This window comes from Biomphalaria glabrata, chromosome 6 (assembly GCF_947242115.1).
Source record: "Biomphalaria glabrata chromosome 6, xgBioGlab47.1, whole genome shotgun sequence".
Lineage (NCBI taxonomy): Eukaryota > Metazoa > Mollusca > Gastropoda > Planorbidae > Biomphalaria > Biomphalaria glabrata.
This window is the reverse complement of record NC_074716.1, coordinates 25,317,283-25,336,804: the sequence shown is the minus strand read 5'-3', so window position 1 is coordinate 25,336,804 and position 19,522 is coordinate 25,317,283. Positions and strand designations below refer to the sequence as shown.

At 31.9% G+C, this 19,522-nt stretch overlaps 1 protein-coding gene across 3 annotated transcripts; it reads right to left on the bottom strand.

The window, feature by feature from the left end:
* Nucleotides 1-78: 78 nt before the first annotated feature.
* LOC106050936 (coiled-coil domain-containing protein 28A-like) lies at nucleotides 79-19,522 on the bottom strand. Of its 3 annotated transcripts, XM_056032375.1 has the most exons (8): nucleotides 19,399-19,417; nucleotides 16,359-16,463; nucleotides 15,660-15,808; nucleotides 13,362-13,493; nucleotides 12,622-12,727; nucleotides 3,456-3,516; nucleotides 3,239-3,261; nucleotides 79-2,401 (listed from the first exon to the last, which is right to left on the bottom strand). In XM_056032375.1, exons 3-8 carry the CDS (start codon nucleotides 15,733-15,735, stop codon nucleotides 2,347-2,349), a joined length of 453 nt encoding a protein of 150 aa, XP_055888350.1. In that variant the 5' UTR covers nucleotides 15,736-15,808; nucleotides 16,359-16,463; nucleotides 19,399-19,417; the 3' UTR covers nucleotides 79-2,346. The 3 variants fall into 3 exon arrangements, with proteins under 3 accessions (XP_055888350.1, XP_055888349.1, XP_055888351.1); XM_056032374.1 differs by lacking the exon at nucleotides 16,359-16,463 and having other exon boundaries at nucleotides 19,399-19,522; XM_056032376.1 differs by lacking the exons at nucleotides 16,359-16,463; nucleotides 19,399-19,417 and adding an exon at nucleotides 19,265-19,283.

Sequence of the window (19,522 nt, the reverse complement as noted above, 5' to 3'; positions counted from 1 at the left end):
AAGCAAATGCTTTACCACTCAATCACTCACTTCCTGCATTATTAGCAATTCTATTTCAAATATAACAAATCACACAGCTTTTGTGCCACAAGATTTATTGTTTACATTTAATTTAGGGTAATAAACAAATACTTTTAATATTAGTCATCAGCTATTTCTGTAAATCTGCATTCAAATGAAGTGTGGAAAAACAAAAAACATACATTAGAACATTGATATGACCAACTAGAAAAAAAAGTCTTAGGTTTAACAAATTCTGCTTTATAAGGTTTGAATCAGATGCTTTTTTTTCTTTTGGAAAGTCACAGAAGTAATTTACATGCTCTTGCTATCTAAAAAACTTTTTTTCCCCTCCTTGCCCTGCCTGCCTATTTCATGCTTGGCTTGGCATTCTTTTCAAGGCAAAAGTCAATAAAATAAACAAGTACATTGCTGAAATTGTGCTAATTAATTATGCTTGTATTTGTTGCCAAAGGACTAAAACTGCCATCTTGACGAAGTCTAGATTAGTTGGACTTTCGAAATATCATTAATTGGATAAGTTCATCTTGATGTCTGATCACATTTCCAATTATAATAATAATTTATATAAATTTATATATAATAATATAATTTCAATTGTCATGTTTTTATGAGCAATAGACTGGGACAACATATCAATGTTCTACTGCATGAAGAAATGACTGGAGATAATGATTCACAAAAGGAATACAAAGATACTTTTAGTTAGAAGAAAGCTTGAGATGGCTGAAGAAAGCTATCATCCCTCTATTATTCACAGCCATCACCATGGATATCACAATTCAGTGTTGATGTTTCACACCAAATCTTATACTGATAATCAAACAATCACTAGGCACAAAAAAAAAAATACAGATCTGTAGGCCTATCATTCCTTTAAACACATTTAAACTATTTGTAAAATTACAGGTCTGTAGGCCTATCTATTCTTTTAACACATTTAAACTAACAATTTGTACACAAACTACATATCTATTAGACATTAACTATTTCTTACAAACAAGGGTAGTTTATTTTCAATTCATATTATTAAGTCTAACAGAAACAAAAACGTGGATAGTTAATCAAAGCAGCTTCAACAACCATTAGCTGCATTGTGCGTTCAGTTGTCAACATATATTTAAAATGATGAGCTATCCCTAGTTCAATAGTAAAGTAAAAATCTAATATTTAAAATTGTCAAAAATACACTGTTCTCAAAATACAAAGTTAACATTTTTTCTATTTCATTGTTTATCAAATCTAATGTACAGGCCTTGTGAAAATAATAGACAGCATACAAATGTAGAATCTTACCACTGGCCAGTGAGTTCAAATATTTGTGTAGTCACCAAGTTTCTTTCACTGGCACAGTTACAAATGTTGATGGATTTATATTTGTATATATAAATAAAAGAAGGAGTAATACTGTACTCTACAGGCCTCGAGTCAATAGTAACAAAACATACTATTAGTCTGACAATGTAATGTATATAAATGTGTAAAAATCATTAAGACATTGGAATAAATAGGACTAGGGAAAAAAATAGCAATATTGGGAATGGATACTAATAGTTTGGTAGTGTTATAGATCACATCACATCTTACAATTGCACATAATAAATGTGTCAAATAGTTTTAACAAAAAAAACACACCATAGTTTCAAATATATAAAAAAAAAGAAAAAAAACATATGTAGTCATTTTTTTCCTCACAAAAATGCAGAATGTAAAAAATATAATAAAAAAAAGTTTGCATAAAAATTATAAATACAAATCTTTTTTTTTTTTCAAATTGCCAGGCATTTAAAAAGAAAGCCTTAGATAATTTCAAAGCATTTAATAAACATTTCAAATATATGAATGAAAGCTGGTGTTCCATTTTAAGGATATTTCTAGTTATTTTGATTACCAATGGCATGGACATATACTTGTAAATAGATTTTTACAATATAGTGTATATTGTATTAAAATTATGTACAACAATGTAAAATAAACTATGTTTTATCAGTACAAATAAACTACCACAGATAGTGACTACTTTAAAAGAAGTCAACCAAACAACCTGGATGGGTTGCTTCTAACAAAGAACTTCAAAGGACTTTGTTTTTAACATTCTAAAAAGAGTCTAAACATTTAAAGACAATGTTTTGAAATCAATTAATAACTTTAATACAATCTAACTCTATATTGTAACCACACAAACAGATAAATAGGTGACGGAGATAAAAATCAAACTGTTCATAGATTAAATTGAAAAATAAAGAAAACTGGACATAATTTCTAGTTTCAAATGAATTACATTTAAGATTTACATAGAAATAAAATAAATGAAGATCTCTCCATTCAGTCATCCTCCCTGTGGAATTCTTTTTTGCCCATTTCGGTCTGAAAATTTTGACTTGATAGTGGTTAAGAATAAATATTATCCATTATGAAACTAATTATTGAACAAAAAGAAAAGCAATCAATCAAAATTATTTGTATAACCTAACTCATACTGCAGCAGCAGCAATAACTTATTGACAATACAGATAGGGTAGATAGAACATTCAAAAGCTATATAAAATATAACCTAAATTTAAAAAAAAAGTTTTGTAGGTTCCTTCAGAAATAAAGATTATTATTTCCTAGCCCAAACCTTTTGTTGGAGTGCAGGAATGGCAGGGTGCTTTTTCAAACTCTGGACCATCTTGATGACACCAGACAACAAGCAGCCATCCAATTTTTATAATATACAAAGTATCTATTTTTGTAATGTTCAGTTTGTGAAAATATTATTTACTCAATAGTTTAAAACAGGGGTGGGAAACCTTTTCCTATTGAGGGCCGCATTACAAAAATTTTGGGAATGGGGGTCTGCATATATATATATATATGTATGAGTGAGTGTGAATATTTAACTGGATGTTTCAAAATATTGCCAATAGAAACAATCTAAGTTTACTTTAAGCTTTTTAGAATGACAAGTAGAGACAATGTTACTTTAGCCTCTTCCTCATAAGTGATAGGAAAGGAAAATTTCAATACTTTATATAGATACTTAAATTTAGTTATTTTTAATATATTTGCATTTTTTTATATGTATAATCTGTGGGCAAAACTGTTTTCTGTAGGTGTCCGAGGGCCGCTTAAAACAGTCCGGCAGGCAGCATGTGGCCCGCGGGCTGTAATTTGCTCACCCCTGGTTTAAAAGATGCTAGCAAATAAATTCTCAAGTTATCAAACCAAAGGATACACAGATAAACTTAGACTGTGAAGCTGAGGAAAAATAAAAGACAATTTTAAAAAATTAAATTTCAACATGGCAGCTCAAAATTATTCTATGGTATGTATATTTGTAGATATATTTCTATATATATGTATATATTTGTACTGTTTTTATTAGCAATGGTTTAAATTATTTTTAATAAGTAAACTTTCATGAAAACATTGTAAAGTAAATAATTCTTTACCTGTGCTATAAGTTTGTCCATTTTTTCATTGTTTTCTTTACGAGAATCTTCTGTACTTAATCTTTTTTTTTTTTAAATAAGGAAAAAAAACATTTTTTTTTAATAAAAAAAAACCATTGAGATTAGAAATCCAATAACAGAATGAGAACCATAGAGAACTAAATAAACAAAAATTAATCTTAAAAAAAATTATATTCCTAATCAAACTGTGTTACCTACCACTTTCTTCCAATAGACTATCACTTTACTAACTGCATTCCTTAATATACTGTCAGGCTGTCAACTAAATTTCTAAACATATTGTCAATCTGTCTAAAACATTTCTAAATATACAGTCATTCTGTCTAAAACATTTCTAAATATACAGTAATTCTGTCTAATACATTTCTAAATATACAGTCATTCTGTCTAAAACATTTCTAAATATACTGTAATTCTGTCTAATACATTTCTAAAGAAACTGTCATTCTGTCAACTACATTTCTAAACAAACTGTTATTCTATCAACTACATTTCTAAATATACTGTAATTCTAATACATTTCTAAACATACTTTCATTCTGTCAACTACATTTCTGAACAAACTTTCATTCTGTCAACTGCATTTTTCAACAGCATCAAATACAAAAACAAAAGCTAATAAAATACTCAGAAAGACACAAAGATAAAAGCACATTCCTTGTTCCATACGCTAGGACAAATTTGTACAAATGCTCCTTTTCCTAGTGCTAATAGCGCATGGAATGGGTTGCCTGAGTCAGCTAGGAAAATCAATGACTTGGCAAAAGTTAACTCATTAACTGCAGTGTTTGTTTTTTTTCAAAAAAATGCTACTTTTAAAAAAAAAAAGAAAATGTTCCAAATATGGCTAAAACAAAAATTTATTATTTAAGTACCAATGATGCTATAGTAACATATTTGGTATCAAAATAAAGGTAAATGAATTGAGAATGTGAAAATGTAAACATCTTTCTATTTAAATATAAGATACAAATTATAATCTAAAAAATATGACAGAAAAACAAGATTACAAAGAGAGTTTGTGTTACACATACTCAGAGGCGGCCCCCGTCGAAGTCGGATCCCTGTCGGATCTGCATATTCGCAAATAATATTCAAGAAGTGATTTAATTTTGATGTAAAATGTTTTACATAATTCGGATGCTCCTTCAGAGTTGAAGATAATTACTTCCTAGTCCAAACCTCCCGCAGGACAACGGGGGATGGGAGCGGGCAGCCTTTGAACCCTGGACCATCCATAAATCTGAACGACAGTCTAGCGCGAAAACCGCACGACCAGGCAGCCATCCGATGGTCAAAAGTAATAATGTTTCAAAGATTCATTTGCCGTAAATTTAAATTAAATAAAAAAAATAGTAGATTAGTTTTAGTATATTAAAACATTACAATATTGATCAAAACGTTTGGAAATGAAAATCTACACTTTTTTTTACACTTTAAGTTTAGAAATTGAAATTCTACATCTTAATCTAGTCTATTTTAGTCTAAACTAGATCTACAAATTCTAGATATAGACTCTAAAATAATTTTAATTAGAATATAAATCCAGATCTAGATATACTGTAATAAAAATCTAGATCTAGTTTAAAAAATCTAGATTAGATCTAAATCAAGATATCATTCCTTTTTTAAACGCGAGTCACATAACGAGGCTTAATAAACATTACTATACCGAGTTCTTTTTTCATTTGAAGAATTAATTCCATATAACGTCAGAGGAAAAAAAAAACACTACGTCACACGGCCTAGCTAGACTAAAAATCGCCTTCATCGATACGAGCCATTTATCCGAGTGTTCATTGACTTTGGTGCACCGAGTGCGTTCTTTTAGCATTTCATTTAAAGAATTCATTCCATATGACGTCAAAGGAAAAAAAAAACACTACGTCACACGGCCTAGCTAGAATAAAAATCGCCTTCATCATTTTGAGCCATTTATCGAGTGTTCATAGACATTGGTGCACCGAGTGCGTTCTTTTAGCATTTCTTTTAAAGAATTCATTCCATATGACGTCAAAGGAAAAAAAAAACACTACGTCACACGGCTTAGTTAGACTAAAATATGTTTTTATTAATACAAGCAATTTTTCGAGGGTTAATAGACATTGGTGCACCGAGTGCGTTCTTTTAACGTTAACATTTAAAGAGTCCATTCATATGACGTCAAAGAAAAAAATTCCATTACCTCACAATAGGCTAGTACCGGTACCATAAAAAAAATGTCTTTATTTACACGAGATATTTAACGAGGGTTCATAGACATTGGTGCACTGAGTTCTAATAGAATTTATTTAAAAAGGATCAAAGCCGCATTGTTTTTGCGTTTTGTCTGTCAGTCGGTCTGTCCGTCATCTTGATATAAAAAAAAAAAACAACTAAAAGTTATTAAAAATTGATTAACCTTTATTCTACGTTTCAAAACATCGCAATAATTTTTAGGTATGAACACAATTGAAAAGTTTATATAATAGATTGTTCCGGATGTTTGTATAAATAGTAAAAGAAAAAGAGAATTTCAGATAAATGAAATACCGTTAATTAAATTTTTTGGATGGTCTCGTATAAAAATTAGATGTACTACAGCCATGTGGAGAGATTTTCATACCTTACTTTGGTGTTTGGATTCTGTTTTCCTTAAAAATCGGAACATAATATTAACGATAATTAGATTTTTTAATGTTTTAGGTAGAAAGTTAAATGTACTGTAAGAGAGTAGTGAGTTAAAATATTTTTCATAAAAATTCGTAAAAACATTATTTCGTAAATGAGAAGATTATTTGTTTATTAATTAGAAGAGGGAGTTCAAACAATTATTTGGCGTTAGTAGATTTTTAAATAAATTCGGAAATTTCTGGCGACGATTTATAAGAAACAAAATCCGGAACTTTCTTTATCGATTACAAAACTTCTATGTTATGTTTTAGCAAAAAAATTAAATGTCTAAAAAGTAATTTTCAGTAATCAATTCTAGTAAATTACTTTTTTTTAAAGCCCTGAACAACCTATTGTCGATATTTTAAAAATTTGTTTAAAGATGAAAATACGGAACAATTCGATATTGATAACCAAATTATTGTGACGCATTGTCAAATAATATAAGTATAATATTAGTAAATTATGCGATTTCAAACAATCATTAGGCATAATTCATGTTTTATAAAACAATATCCGGAACATTTTTACACTTAATGAAATATAAGTCAGTATAGAGATTTTGATTTAGCATTAATATGCATGGAAATTGAATGTAATATAAATTAGAAGAGCAAACAAACATTTGTTGGGGTTGATTAGTTTTGCACAAAAAAATCCGGAACAATCAATTTTTAGATACTTAAAACTATTGAGATGTTACGGGAGGAACATTAAAGTGTAAATCAGATTTTCAATAGCTTTTAGAGTTCTAGTTTTTTTTAATCTAATCGTGATGGACAGACCGACCATCAGACAAAACGCACAAAAATAATCTTCTTTTATTCGGATGGGGGCACTAAAGAAAAAATAAATAAAATCTGATTTTTTAAAAAAGTTTAAGGAATTGGTTTAGCACCTGGTCATGTAGCGACGTTACGATACTGCACGAAAATCGCGCATAAAAAGTCCATTAAAAAAATGTGCGTGATATTTACATACAAAATGCATTATTAGCCTTTATAAACAAACAGAAATGTTTTCTTTTAATTTTAGCAGCTAGATGACCAGAAAAACATCGTTAACTATTATTTATATTTGTTGTAAACATTTCCTGTACATTTTAAAAATGTATTTGACTTAATGATACTGAAAATACACAAAAATTGTCCATCTTTGTTAGCATATTGTAACATTGCCTCCCTTACATTTACGTAATTGTTTTAGAATTGGTGTATTTTTAAGAAAAAATCGCTTGCATAATTAATCTTATAAATTAAACGGTTTGCTTTTAGAAAACCAAAAGTAGCCGTTGCACCTAAACTTTTCAAGCCGCATTTAATGATGAAATAATATTTTTCATATCTCTTCTAGTTTTCGAGATCTGAGTGTGACAGACGGACATTTTGCACAAACCTAATAGCGGCTTTTTCCCCTTACGGGGGCCGCTAAAAATGGAAGCCAACTTTAGAACTTTTGAGACCTAAATTTAGATTTTTGTTCTTTGCATTACTGTTGAAACAGCATATTTAGACTATTTACAGCATTTTCAAATAGAAATGTGATAAAACAGTCAATAAAAGATGATGAATCATTGATTATATTATTATATTTACCTGGTTTTTTAGTCAGAAAAAAAATGAAAATTATTGCGCTTTTCATTACTACCAATAACAATAGATACCAGTACTAAATCTATCAACCAAATGCACTCAAATATTATGTACATTTGAATCAATGGGATATAGATCTAGATTTGTCTTCTTTTTATTTGCCTAGAACATCTTTCATTCTAATACTAGACCAGTGCAAGACATAGGCTAGCGGGAGATCAAAGCATATATCTCAAACTAGATGAAGGACAATAAAAATCCTAATTCATTTTACCTAAGATTTAGACATCTAATAGATTATTATTACTGTTCGTTTGTGATAAATTATGGATTTAGAATAGATTTATATTTTACTTTTATTTAGTAGTAAACCTTTTGGAGTGCAACTTGAATCAGTATAGTGATGGTGATGATTTTTACCAAAAAAACAATACTAAAAAAAATTGCTAGAAAATATACCAAGAAAAGGCCCAGCATGGTCTTATCTTATCTTATATAAAACAGACGTTACTTCAAAAAAAAAGATGATTACGTCCTACGCGTCATGCATTTAGTCATGCATATTAACCAATGACTTAAATTCTGCCAAGTCACTGGTTTTCCTGGCTAGCTCAGGCAACCCATTCCATGCTCTAATAGCACTAGGGAAGAAGGAGTATTTGTACAAATTTGTCCTAGCATATGGGACGAGGAATGTGCCTTTATCTTTGTGTCTTTCAGAGTATTTTATTAAATTTTGTTTTTGTATTTGAAGATTATGGTTCAGTGTTTTATGTATGATTGCTACTTTACTTTTGAGCCTTCTGTCCTGAAGGGTTTCTAAATTTAGTGATTTTACTAAAGGTGTTACTCTAGTCAAATGTGAATATTCGTTTGTTATGAATCTCACTGCTCTATTTTGTGTCTGTTCCAGTTTCTTAATGTTTTCTTGAGTTGAGGGGTCCCAAACGGAGGATGCATATTCTATTATTGGCCTAACCAAGGTTAAATAACATTTTAGTTTTATGTTCTTATTTGATTTATAGGAATTTCTTTTAATAAATCCTAATGCTTTGTTTGATTTTTTTGTAGTTTCATCAATATGTGGATTCCATGACAGTTTTTCATTTATTATAACACCTAGGTATTTTGCGTTTTTAGTCTGTGTTACTGGTTTGCCATGAATAAGATAAGTGGAATTAATTTGTTTTAGTTTTTTTGTTACTCTTAACAACTGACATTTTTCTGGGTGGAAAGACATGCTCCAATTTGATTCCCATTTCTGTAATTCATCTAATTCTCTTTGTAAAATATCTGTGTCTTGTGTTGTTTTTATTGTTCTATATATTATGAAATCGTCTGCAAATAATCTGACTTTTATTCCTGAAGTAATGCAATTTGGTAAATCATTTATGTAAATTAAAAATAGTAGTGGACCCAAGACTGTTCCTTGAGGTATACCTGAGTTTACTGTTATCAGTGTTGATTTAGAGCCATTTATTATTACAGTTTGTTCTCTCCCTATCAACCGACAACTTTCTAGAACTGAATGTAACAAAAACTAAAGAACTTATAATAGATTTTAGAAAGAAAAAACAAACTATACGTGAACTGCAAATAAACACTACATCTATAGAACAAGTAAAGGCATATAAATATCTAGGCGTTATCATCAACAACAAGCTTTCATGGGAAGACCACCTTGGAACTCTGACAAAGAAAACAGCCCAGCGACTCTTTTTTCTATACAAACTCAACAGTTTTAAATTAAACAAGAAGATCCTTGAGACATTTTACGGCGCGACTGTACAAAATCTGCTAACATACGGAATAAGTTGTTGGCAAGGCAACGCCTCATCTAAACTATTGCAACGTCTAGAAAACATCATTAAAAAAGCATCAAAAATTACACTCACAACATTACCACATTTAAAGGAACTTTTTGAACAAACGTGCCTAAGAAAAATCGAAAAAATCTTGGAAGACAACGGCCACCCGCTCCATCAGAACTACGCCAGGTCGTCGCGAAGTGGGCGACTGCTGTCAATCAAAACAAGAACGGAGCGGTACAAAAACTCGTTCGTACCTCACTCGGTCAGACTCTATCACCGCCACTCATTGATCAGGGAACATGAAATGCACCAAGATACCTGTGTGTAGTCGCTGAATGAACTCTTTATGTTGTCTGTTGTATTTATGTGTATTTTTCTGTTGTGTTATCTTTATATGAGAAACGAGTCCTTGTAATCACAACAAATTTCCATAAGGATCAATAAAGCAGTCTTAGTCTTAGTCTTATCAGAAAATCTTTAATCCACTGATGCACTAACCATTAATGTCGAAATATTTTAATTTTTTAAGCAAACTATGGTGGTGAACTTTGTCAAAAGCCTTAGAAAAATCTAGTAAGATAGCATCTATTTGTTCACTATTATCTAAACCTTTTGAAAAATCATCAATTAGTCCTATTAGTTGTGTTTCACATGATCTATATTTCCTAAAGCCACGTTGGTATGGTGTAAGGACATTATGTTTGTCTAAGTGGTTTATGATGTTGCTACATATTATGTGTTCTAGGATTTTACATGTGATGCTGGTAAGTGATACTGGTCTGTAGTTTCCTGGGTCAGATTTTTCTCCTTTTTTAAATAGGGGGGTGACATTAGCTTCTTTCCAGTCCTTTGGTACTCTGCCCTGGTTAAGTGAAGCCTGAAAGAGTATTTTGAACACTGGGGCTAGCTCATTGCTTAGTTCTTTGAGTAATCTAGCTGGAATACCATCAGGTCCAGATGCTTTATTTGGTTTGGTGTTGGCTAATAGTTTTTGAATTCCATTTTCTTGTACTACTAAATCTTCTATGTTGTCTACTTGGTTCAAATTAAGCAATATGTCTTTGTCTCCTGGGGCTGAGAATGCAAAGTATTTGTTTAGGATGTTTGCTTTAGTTTCATTATCATTATGTATTATGTTATGTTCATCTTTTAATGGCGCTATGCCTATTGTTTCCATTTTCTTAGACTTAATGTATGACCATAGGTTTTTGTTGTTATCTTTAGATATTACATTGTTTATGTATTCACTCTGCAGCTGTCTGCTTACTTTTTGGGTTAAGTGTTTAATTTTTATATACTTTTTGTAAACTCTTTCTGCATTAGTTTCTTTAAATTTTCTATATAGGTTTTCCTTCTGTTTACAAAGCTTCTTTAGTCTATTATTAAACCAGCATTTATTTATTTTGTTTGATGTGTATTTAGTTGGTATATGATTTTCTATAATGCTTTTAAGATGGTTTTTAATGAAATTCCAGAGGTCATCGACTGGTTGATTAATGTCTTTTTCTAATAAGAATGTTTGTTGAAAGTTTAATGCAGCTTGGTGTAGTTGTGTTAGGTTACATTTATTCCAGAGTAAGATTTTTCTTTTGGGTATTGAATATTGGATTTAGATCTGCCATTTCTGTTGTTTCCATCTATCTTAGGCTTAGATCTATAGGAATCTACAAAGGTGTAAAGATAAAAGCATAGATCTAGTCAACCTTGATCTACATTCAAGACCTAGCCCTAGTCTAAGGCTAAGGCCTAAGCATAAGGCAATACTAGATCTAAATCTAAATGCTAATAATGTCCAAGTCTGCTTCATCCTATGCTAAATCTTGATCAAGATCTTCATTATTACAATTCATAGAAGTATAAATAAAGCAATAATATAGCTTCTTCAGTAGTAAGCATTGTGGGTGTGTCTTGGACAAGCATAGCCATGATGTTGTAGATTTTTACAGTTAAACAATACTAAAAAAAAAAAAGAAAAATGCCCACAGTGGATGATTATTTATCATAAGCTTAGATCTAGAGATATATCTAGATCTAGAGTCAAAGTCTAGAGATAAAAGCTTAGGCTTAGATCTAGTCAGTTTCGATCTACAGACTATACACTCTACACCTAGCCTACTGACAATAATAGATTTACTGATTTAGATCTAAATACTAATAATATAGATATAAATACGCTAAATTTAGACCTACCTGGATCTAATGTATATATCTTTATCAAATTCGTCATTGTTACTATTTATTTCTGATAAATTTTAGAGGTACACATAAGCAGACGACATAGATTGAGATTCGATAATCTAGGTACACATAAGCAGATGACATAGATTAAGATTCGATAATCTAGGTACACATAAGCAGACGGCATAGCTTGAGATTCGATAATCTAGGTAGGCCTACACATAAGCAGACAGCATAGATTGAGATTCGATAATCTAGGTACACATAAGCATACGGCATAGATTGAGATTCGATAAAGTTTCTTCAGTAGTAAACATTGTGGGTGTGTCTTGGACTAGCGTAGTCATAGCAACATTTTTTTACATTGTAAAAAAAGTAATAAATAAATATCTAAAAAAAGCCAAAAGCTTCTAATTTCTATGAAACAAAGGATGAAGAAAGAACTCTTTTATAAAGTAAAAATAGTTCCACTGTTGTTAGTTAAAAATTTTAATTTAAAAATGCAACGAAACAAAGGTAGGGTAAGAACGTCTATGGGATAGACGTTCCGTGCGTTTAGGGGCAGACAGACCATCTATGAGATAGACGCTCCGCACTCATTGAGTTAAGTCACTGATTAACATGCATGAAAAGATTGACCAAGAAACGCGCGTAGCACATAATCATCTTCTTTTTTTGAAGTAACATCTGTATTTGATAAGATAAGATCTTCATATGACTTCTAAACATACTTTTATTCTGTCCACTGCATTCCTAAACAAAATATTACTCTTCTCCTTCACACATAGTCACACTATCCCTCTACTACCTGCAACCCTATGCATAGAGGCATTGAATTTCTACCATGGACTACTACTAATAGATCCTAAGAATATTTTAAAACTAATTAAAAAGGGCTAAAATAAAAAAAACCTGTTAGAAGTATTTCTAGGTACAAGATCCATTTCAAAATGTGTCTTTGCCAATTGCTCTTGCTGAACTCTGATGGCATCCATTTTATTGAAAGTTTCAGTGTTTCCTGAATAAAAAGAACATTTCAAGATAAGCATTCATAAATGTAAAATAATTCTTGCTCAACTTACTGTTCAGTTCATCATTGACTGGCATCCTGAAAGTGATGTGCCTTTTCCATTCAGACATGTATGTTTGTTCAAAAATCAGTTTTTGGACATTCCTTCAGAAATGAAAATTATTACCAGGAAAGCAAAGGATGAAAGTGGTCAGGGTTTCAACTTAGAACAATTGTGATGACAGTTCAAAGCACATAACTCATAGCCAGTCATCTAAGTGTTCACTAATGATTTTCAAAAAAATCTACTGTCATTGGAATATAAAATAAAGTGAACAACAGTTCTTCTTTCTAGTCATCAAGAATAGCATATAAAGTAAAGTAAACCATCTTGTTGATTTTTTTCAAATTGAGGAAACAAAAGTCCATGAGGTAAGAAAAATCTCCTTTTTAAAGCAAGTACAAAATGACTAACAAAAGATTGAGCTTCATGTTAAATAAATAAAAAAAAATAAGGTATAGCAAAACAAATATTCAGCTCATAATAACAAATATCTGAGCGGACCTATAATAAATGAATTTTGTAGAATCATGCTTATATTATTTTAAAAAAAAAATTAAGCAGAAGAAAAAATGAAATTACCAAACGCCTGAAGTTTTCCTGAATGAAAATCATTTAATAATTGTAAAAGTCCATGTTCCATAGTTCTGACATCTGCTACATCTGTTAGGAATGTATGTTCTTTAACTGGTCGACTTACAGAGCCTTTGTGCCCTGAAGATAACATTGAAAAATGTTTTTTTTTAAATTTTAATGCTGTCTATATAATACAGGCCATTAAAATTGATTGCCAAAACTATATCAAGAAAAAAGTCAGTTGAACACAACTGTTACTTAAATGATTCCCCTCTCAAGTCCTTTAGTACAATAATATTACAATAAATATAATTCAATGCTTAAAAAAAATGGCTACCAAATTGAAAGTCTTGACTTCAAATCAAAGGTGAAGACACTTTTTACAAAGCTTATATTAACCCACTCTGTCTGTCTGGTAAAAAAGTTTGTGCATGTTATTTCTAACCCACCCAATCTCGGATTACACTGAAATTTGGCAACACAAGAATCAATACAAAAAACTAATCGAGCGGAAGCGTAGCATAAGCCGCTATTTGAGGGAGCTTCCTTATGCCACTGCAACCTATGTGTCCGCAGTGGGCCCCGCACTTTCATAGAACCCGTGCTAATTCAAGGTGTATAAATTATTAAATTAAACCATTGTATAACTTAAAACAGATTTCCCATGCCCTCCTGTCGATTTACCAGGAGCTCCTGGAAATCTCCAGAAATTACAAAATATAAGAAAAAGTCCTTAAAATATACGGAAATATATAGACAAAAATTGTCATTTTAGGGTGTCATTCAATATGAAAAATGCTAATCTTACGCGCGATAAATAAAAACGGCATTATGTATTAGCCGTAATTGTGTAATCTGGTGAAAAAAGCTTCTTGAGCCTCAAACTAATGAAGAATTACTTGAGGTCAACAATTCTCAAAGATAGATTGCAACATTTGGTAATTCTTGCTATTGAGCGTGATCTATGTAGGAAACAGAATTATTATGATATACTGTATGACTTTGCTACACGCAAGGCTCGTAGAGAAATTCTGTACATAGTAAAAAATGAATAAAATGCATAGACGAATTTATTTTCTAATACAAACTCTTAAATTTCACTTATTGTCCGCTTCCCTACCAAACTTCTTGACCCAGCAAAATCTGTTTCGCATAGGGCCCCACAAAGCTTAAGTCTGGCCCTGCTATTTAGTGACGGGTGAATATACATAGTAGATTACTTGTTCTCTTCCCATGACTTCTTGGTCACGATGGTTAAGTCCGGCGCTGCTATTTAGTGTTTGTAAAATGTTTGTTTGTAAAATGTTTTACATGTTTCGGATGTTCCTTCAGAGTTGAAGATAGTTTACTTCTTAGTCCAAACCTCCTGCAGGACGAAGGGGGATGGGAGCGGGCAGGGTTTGACAGTCCGTAGCGACATGTGAATACCCACTTGTTCTCCCCCCCCCCCCCCTCGTTTTTCCGTGGGGTTATTATCCGCAGAAATAAGAGAGTGATCTTTCTTTTACTTCTTGCTCGTCCAAACTGTTGAGAGAAGAAGATTATACATATAGATTAAACTATTAGTTAATGAACTATTGGCAATTTTTTTTTTATATCTTGAACAAGGGAAAGAAATCATACTTGAAAGATGTGGTGGTATAAGTTGAATTAGTCCCAGTGAAAACTCTTGAGCCCCAAGTGAACATTTTTGTATGCATTTAAAAAACAATCATGTAAACATTCACCAAGATACCCCTTCTTCCCTCCCCCTTTCACAACTGGTACAGACAAGTGATAGTATTGATAATGCTAAAAGCAAAACAAAAACAATTGGTTAAATATTTCTAATCCCACAGATTTATTATGTCTAGGTCATTCATACATATAATTACATGACTGATCCAAAACTAATTGATACAATAACAATTAATATAACCTTTGTTTTTTTTTAAAGTATTTTTTTTTATGTTTTTCTTGTTTTTGCAATGGGTTAGATGTTTTATTTACCTTAAATTCCAAAGAATACTAAGAGGATCAAAATGTTCATAACAAAAACAACAATTGTGGAGATACATAAGATACATATATTTCTATGTGGATTTCTTTATTATCTCAATTTCAGACAATCCTGGAGATTCAAATTCATAGTAGGGTTTGTCTAGGGACCCATTTGGAGCATTAAAACCAATTTGCTGTAGTTGATCACTCAGTACACATTTTTATTACAAGTATTTTTTTAATTTATAGCCATAACAGAACAAAAAAGAAAGACATAAGACATATAAGCAACAAATAATACATTTTGTTACTTGGAAATGTTACCTTGCTGAAGTTTATCTTTCACTGAGCCTTTTCTCTGGTTGGATGATGAAGGGTTATTTCTGTTAGAGGAATCCATCTAATTACTGCTTGCATTTGGACATAAAATAGCTTTAAAAAAAAACAAATTTATCTTTAATCTTGGCTGAGACCTGACGGGTTAAAAAAAAAGAGGAAAATAAATAAATTTTAGAGGGGAAAAAACTTCAATCAGAACTAAACAACAAAACAATATTCTGTAAAAATTGTTAATCAGAATTCATCAACAAAACAATATCATGTCAAAAGAAAAAGAAAGGATACCAAGAGAAATATTTTTCTTTTTTGTCATTTAAATGGACAGTAGCTGACAGTGCCATAAAATCAAAGAATAATAAATGTTGTATCGTTTAAGTATTGTGGAAATCTGCAATCCATGAGAATGATGATCAGAGCAGCAATCAGTAGCCCACAATTTTATTAATCTAAATGTAGACCATGTACAGCAAAACCACCACAATATTTAACATTTATAATACAAAGATTGTCTCAAATAGCTAATCCCACATACTTGGGTGGTTGAGTGTGGGGAAAGCATGATCCCCCCCTCCTAAATCTACAATTCCTTTTAAATACTTTCTATTAGTGAGGTAATTGGTTTAATATGAATTCACCAGGTTTAATTTATATACCAGATAGTGACATTTTAAAACATTTTCAAACCAAAAATAAAATGTCCCAACTCCAAAGGGCTGAAGATGTTGTCCATATGTCTGATAGCTTCCTAAACAATTATTCCATGCAGAGCAGTGCAATAGAAGACATTTTCTGGAATATTAAAAACGATTATTATAAAGATATCCTCAAGAACAACACCTATGAATGGAAAAACTAGCCCTCTATGTGTATTTATGTTCTTGTTGTGTGCTGTGAACTGTTAAGGAAGACTGATACTGCCTTTGAAACTGGAGGAAAATTATACAAATTCTGTGGAGTAACTAACACTGAAGGTTGAAACAGATGAACCATTAACACTATATCTGCTAGCTTGTCCCAGAACAAAAGACCAGTTGCTTTCTTCTCCAGAACACTATCTCTTAGCGAGAGACGTCAATCCTCCAAAGAGAAAGAAGCAATGGCTATTGTTGAATCCATCAAGAAATTTTCTATTAGGATCGCATTTCAAACTCACCGCGGATCAAAAGTCTGTATTCTTCATGCTAAATCCTCGTCATCACAGTAAGATTAAAAATGATAAAATTCAGAGCTGAAGAATAGAATTATCAATGTAGAGTTTTGATGTGTGTTACTGCCCTGGGAATGACAACATGGCCGCCGATGCTCTTTCTCATGGATTCTGTGCAAGTACAATCACCCCTACGTCTTTGAAAGATCTTCACAACACTCTTTGCCACCCTGGCATAATGCGAATGCTCGCCCCATCTGTGCAGAGATAAAACTTCATTTTTATCAACCATCTGCTTGCAGCTTAGTAAAAGCAACATCACCATTCGAGAGACTTAGTGTTGGCTTTAAGGGACCACTCCCTTCTACCACTAAAAATAAATATTTATTGACAATTTGAATGTCCTGACATGTCTACTCAAACAGTAATTAGATGCCTCACAAACCTATTCAGCATTATCGGGACGCCCTCCTATTTACATTCTGACTGGGGATCAGCCTTCATGTCTGAAGAGCTATGATCTTTCCTCATAGGTAAAGGCATAACCACCGCATATAAAGCCAAAGGCAACGGGCAAGTAGAAAAACTGAACTCAACTCTCTGGAAGTCAATTCTTCTTGTTGTCAGGTCAAGAGGGCTACATAATACGCAATGGGAGCTAGCCCTAAATGGCGCTCTCCATTCAATTAGATCTCTACTATGCACTGCTACAAACATGACGCCACATGAAAGACTATATTCCTACAAAAGAAGGTCCGCCTGTGGTGTCTATCTGCTGACCTGGCTATCTGTTCCAGGGCCTGTCCTAATGAGAAGGCATGCGAGGCAAAGCAAATATGATCCGCTGGTAGATATTGAAGCTTATCAGAACTAAGCCCATATACGTCTTCCAAATGGAGAGGAAGAAACTGTCTCACTACACCATTAGGCTCTGAGAGGCGACTCATCTTCAGAGTCCGTAGTACATGATTTTGCTCTGAGAGACTTTGAGACATCTTCTGAGGTCTCTCTGCATCATTTGGCTCCTGGTAACACTGAGACTTCGACGGGTGTCTTCCTACACTCAGTGGCTTCTAGGGGTGACAGGGAGACATCTGCAGAGAACATGGGTCCACCTGCTTTAAGAGCAGAGGAAAACACCATTGAAAATGAACAAAAATCACTTGCCAGAGATACACCCTTACAGCACTCGTATAATCTCAGAAGTAGAGCGAAAAGAAACTAAACAGGGGGTGAATGTTGTGTATTTATGTTCTTGTTGTGTGTGGTGAACTGATCTGTTCTTGTGTGTCAAAATGTCTTGGTGTCCAGGTCAGCTTGTATGTCTGTGTACAGTGTTATCGTGAACTGTTTTGTCATTCTTGTTCAATAAAGCCTAGGATCAAGACATGTCTTCTTGTAGTGTTTCATTAATTACTACACCCACAATGGCTCCTCTCAATTTTTTTGGAGGGTGGAGGTGGTGTTTTTTTTGTTAATTGCAATTTAATTACCTGGCATATTTGGTAGGTAAATGTGCTTTATTAGATAAAATAGATATAGTTAGTCAATAACTAACAAATAGGCTGACATTTTATATTAACCAGTTTCACTTGTACACTAAAAAAAATACTAATAAATATATGTCATCAACTAGTTTAATAAAATCTTTAATTGTAAAAAGGTGGGGGTAGGGCATGTAATTTTAGTGAACTGTATGTCCATATCTTTACTGAATAACAAACATCATAAAAAAGATATGCTATTGATTCTGATAGAGATGAGAAATGAAAACAAATAGCATGAAAACTTCCTGGGCTAATAATATTAAAACAATACTGTCTTGGGCCATGAGGTAGTAGTTACAAACAAACAAATAAAGAAGGCAAACTTTACTGCAACTAATGATTCTTTGAACAAAAAGTCTTAATAATACTCTTTTTAGAATTACAATAACTTTCAATAACTATTACAATCATTAGAGAGTCTACACTACATTGACTACATCATTAGACATTACATTGTAACAGTTATAAATAATAAAAAAAATATAGATTCTAGAATCTAGATTATTTTTCTAGATCTAGTCTATATCTATTTTAGGCCTACTTATTAAATAATACTTAGAAGTTAGATTAGCTTAGACTTTGAATAAGTCTTAGAATAGAACTTAGAATTACTAAGATAAAAAATAGATTGATGACATATCATAAATCATATGTCTCATATGACAAAATTAAATCTACTACTGACTGTAGTAGACTGTAGTACACTCACTTCACTCAGTATACTCTAATACTAATAAGACTAAATACTGTACTGTACAGTCACCTGTACAGTGTGAGTAAAGTAATTAATTTAGTAGATTCTAGTACTAAGTAGATTATGTGTATAGCATTAGTAATGATTAGTATAGTCATAGTATAGTCTATATAGTGACTAATAGTGTATAGCTCTACAGTACTAGGCGGTAAATCTAGGCCTATGGCTAGATAATTAGATTTAGATCAAGAGTCTATACTAGTCACAGTCACTAGAAGATCTAGTCATTCTATTGACTGGTCTATTATTACACTAAGTCGTAGAGTCTAAGCTTACTGTATAGTCAGTATAGAGAAGTCTAAGAATAAGGGGACTAACAACAATCAATTTTCGAAGAAAATGAAAGTGGTCTCCCATTAAATTTTCCGTACTTCGTCATCATTGTTAGTGTGCATATTTT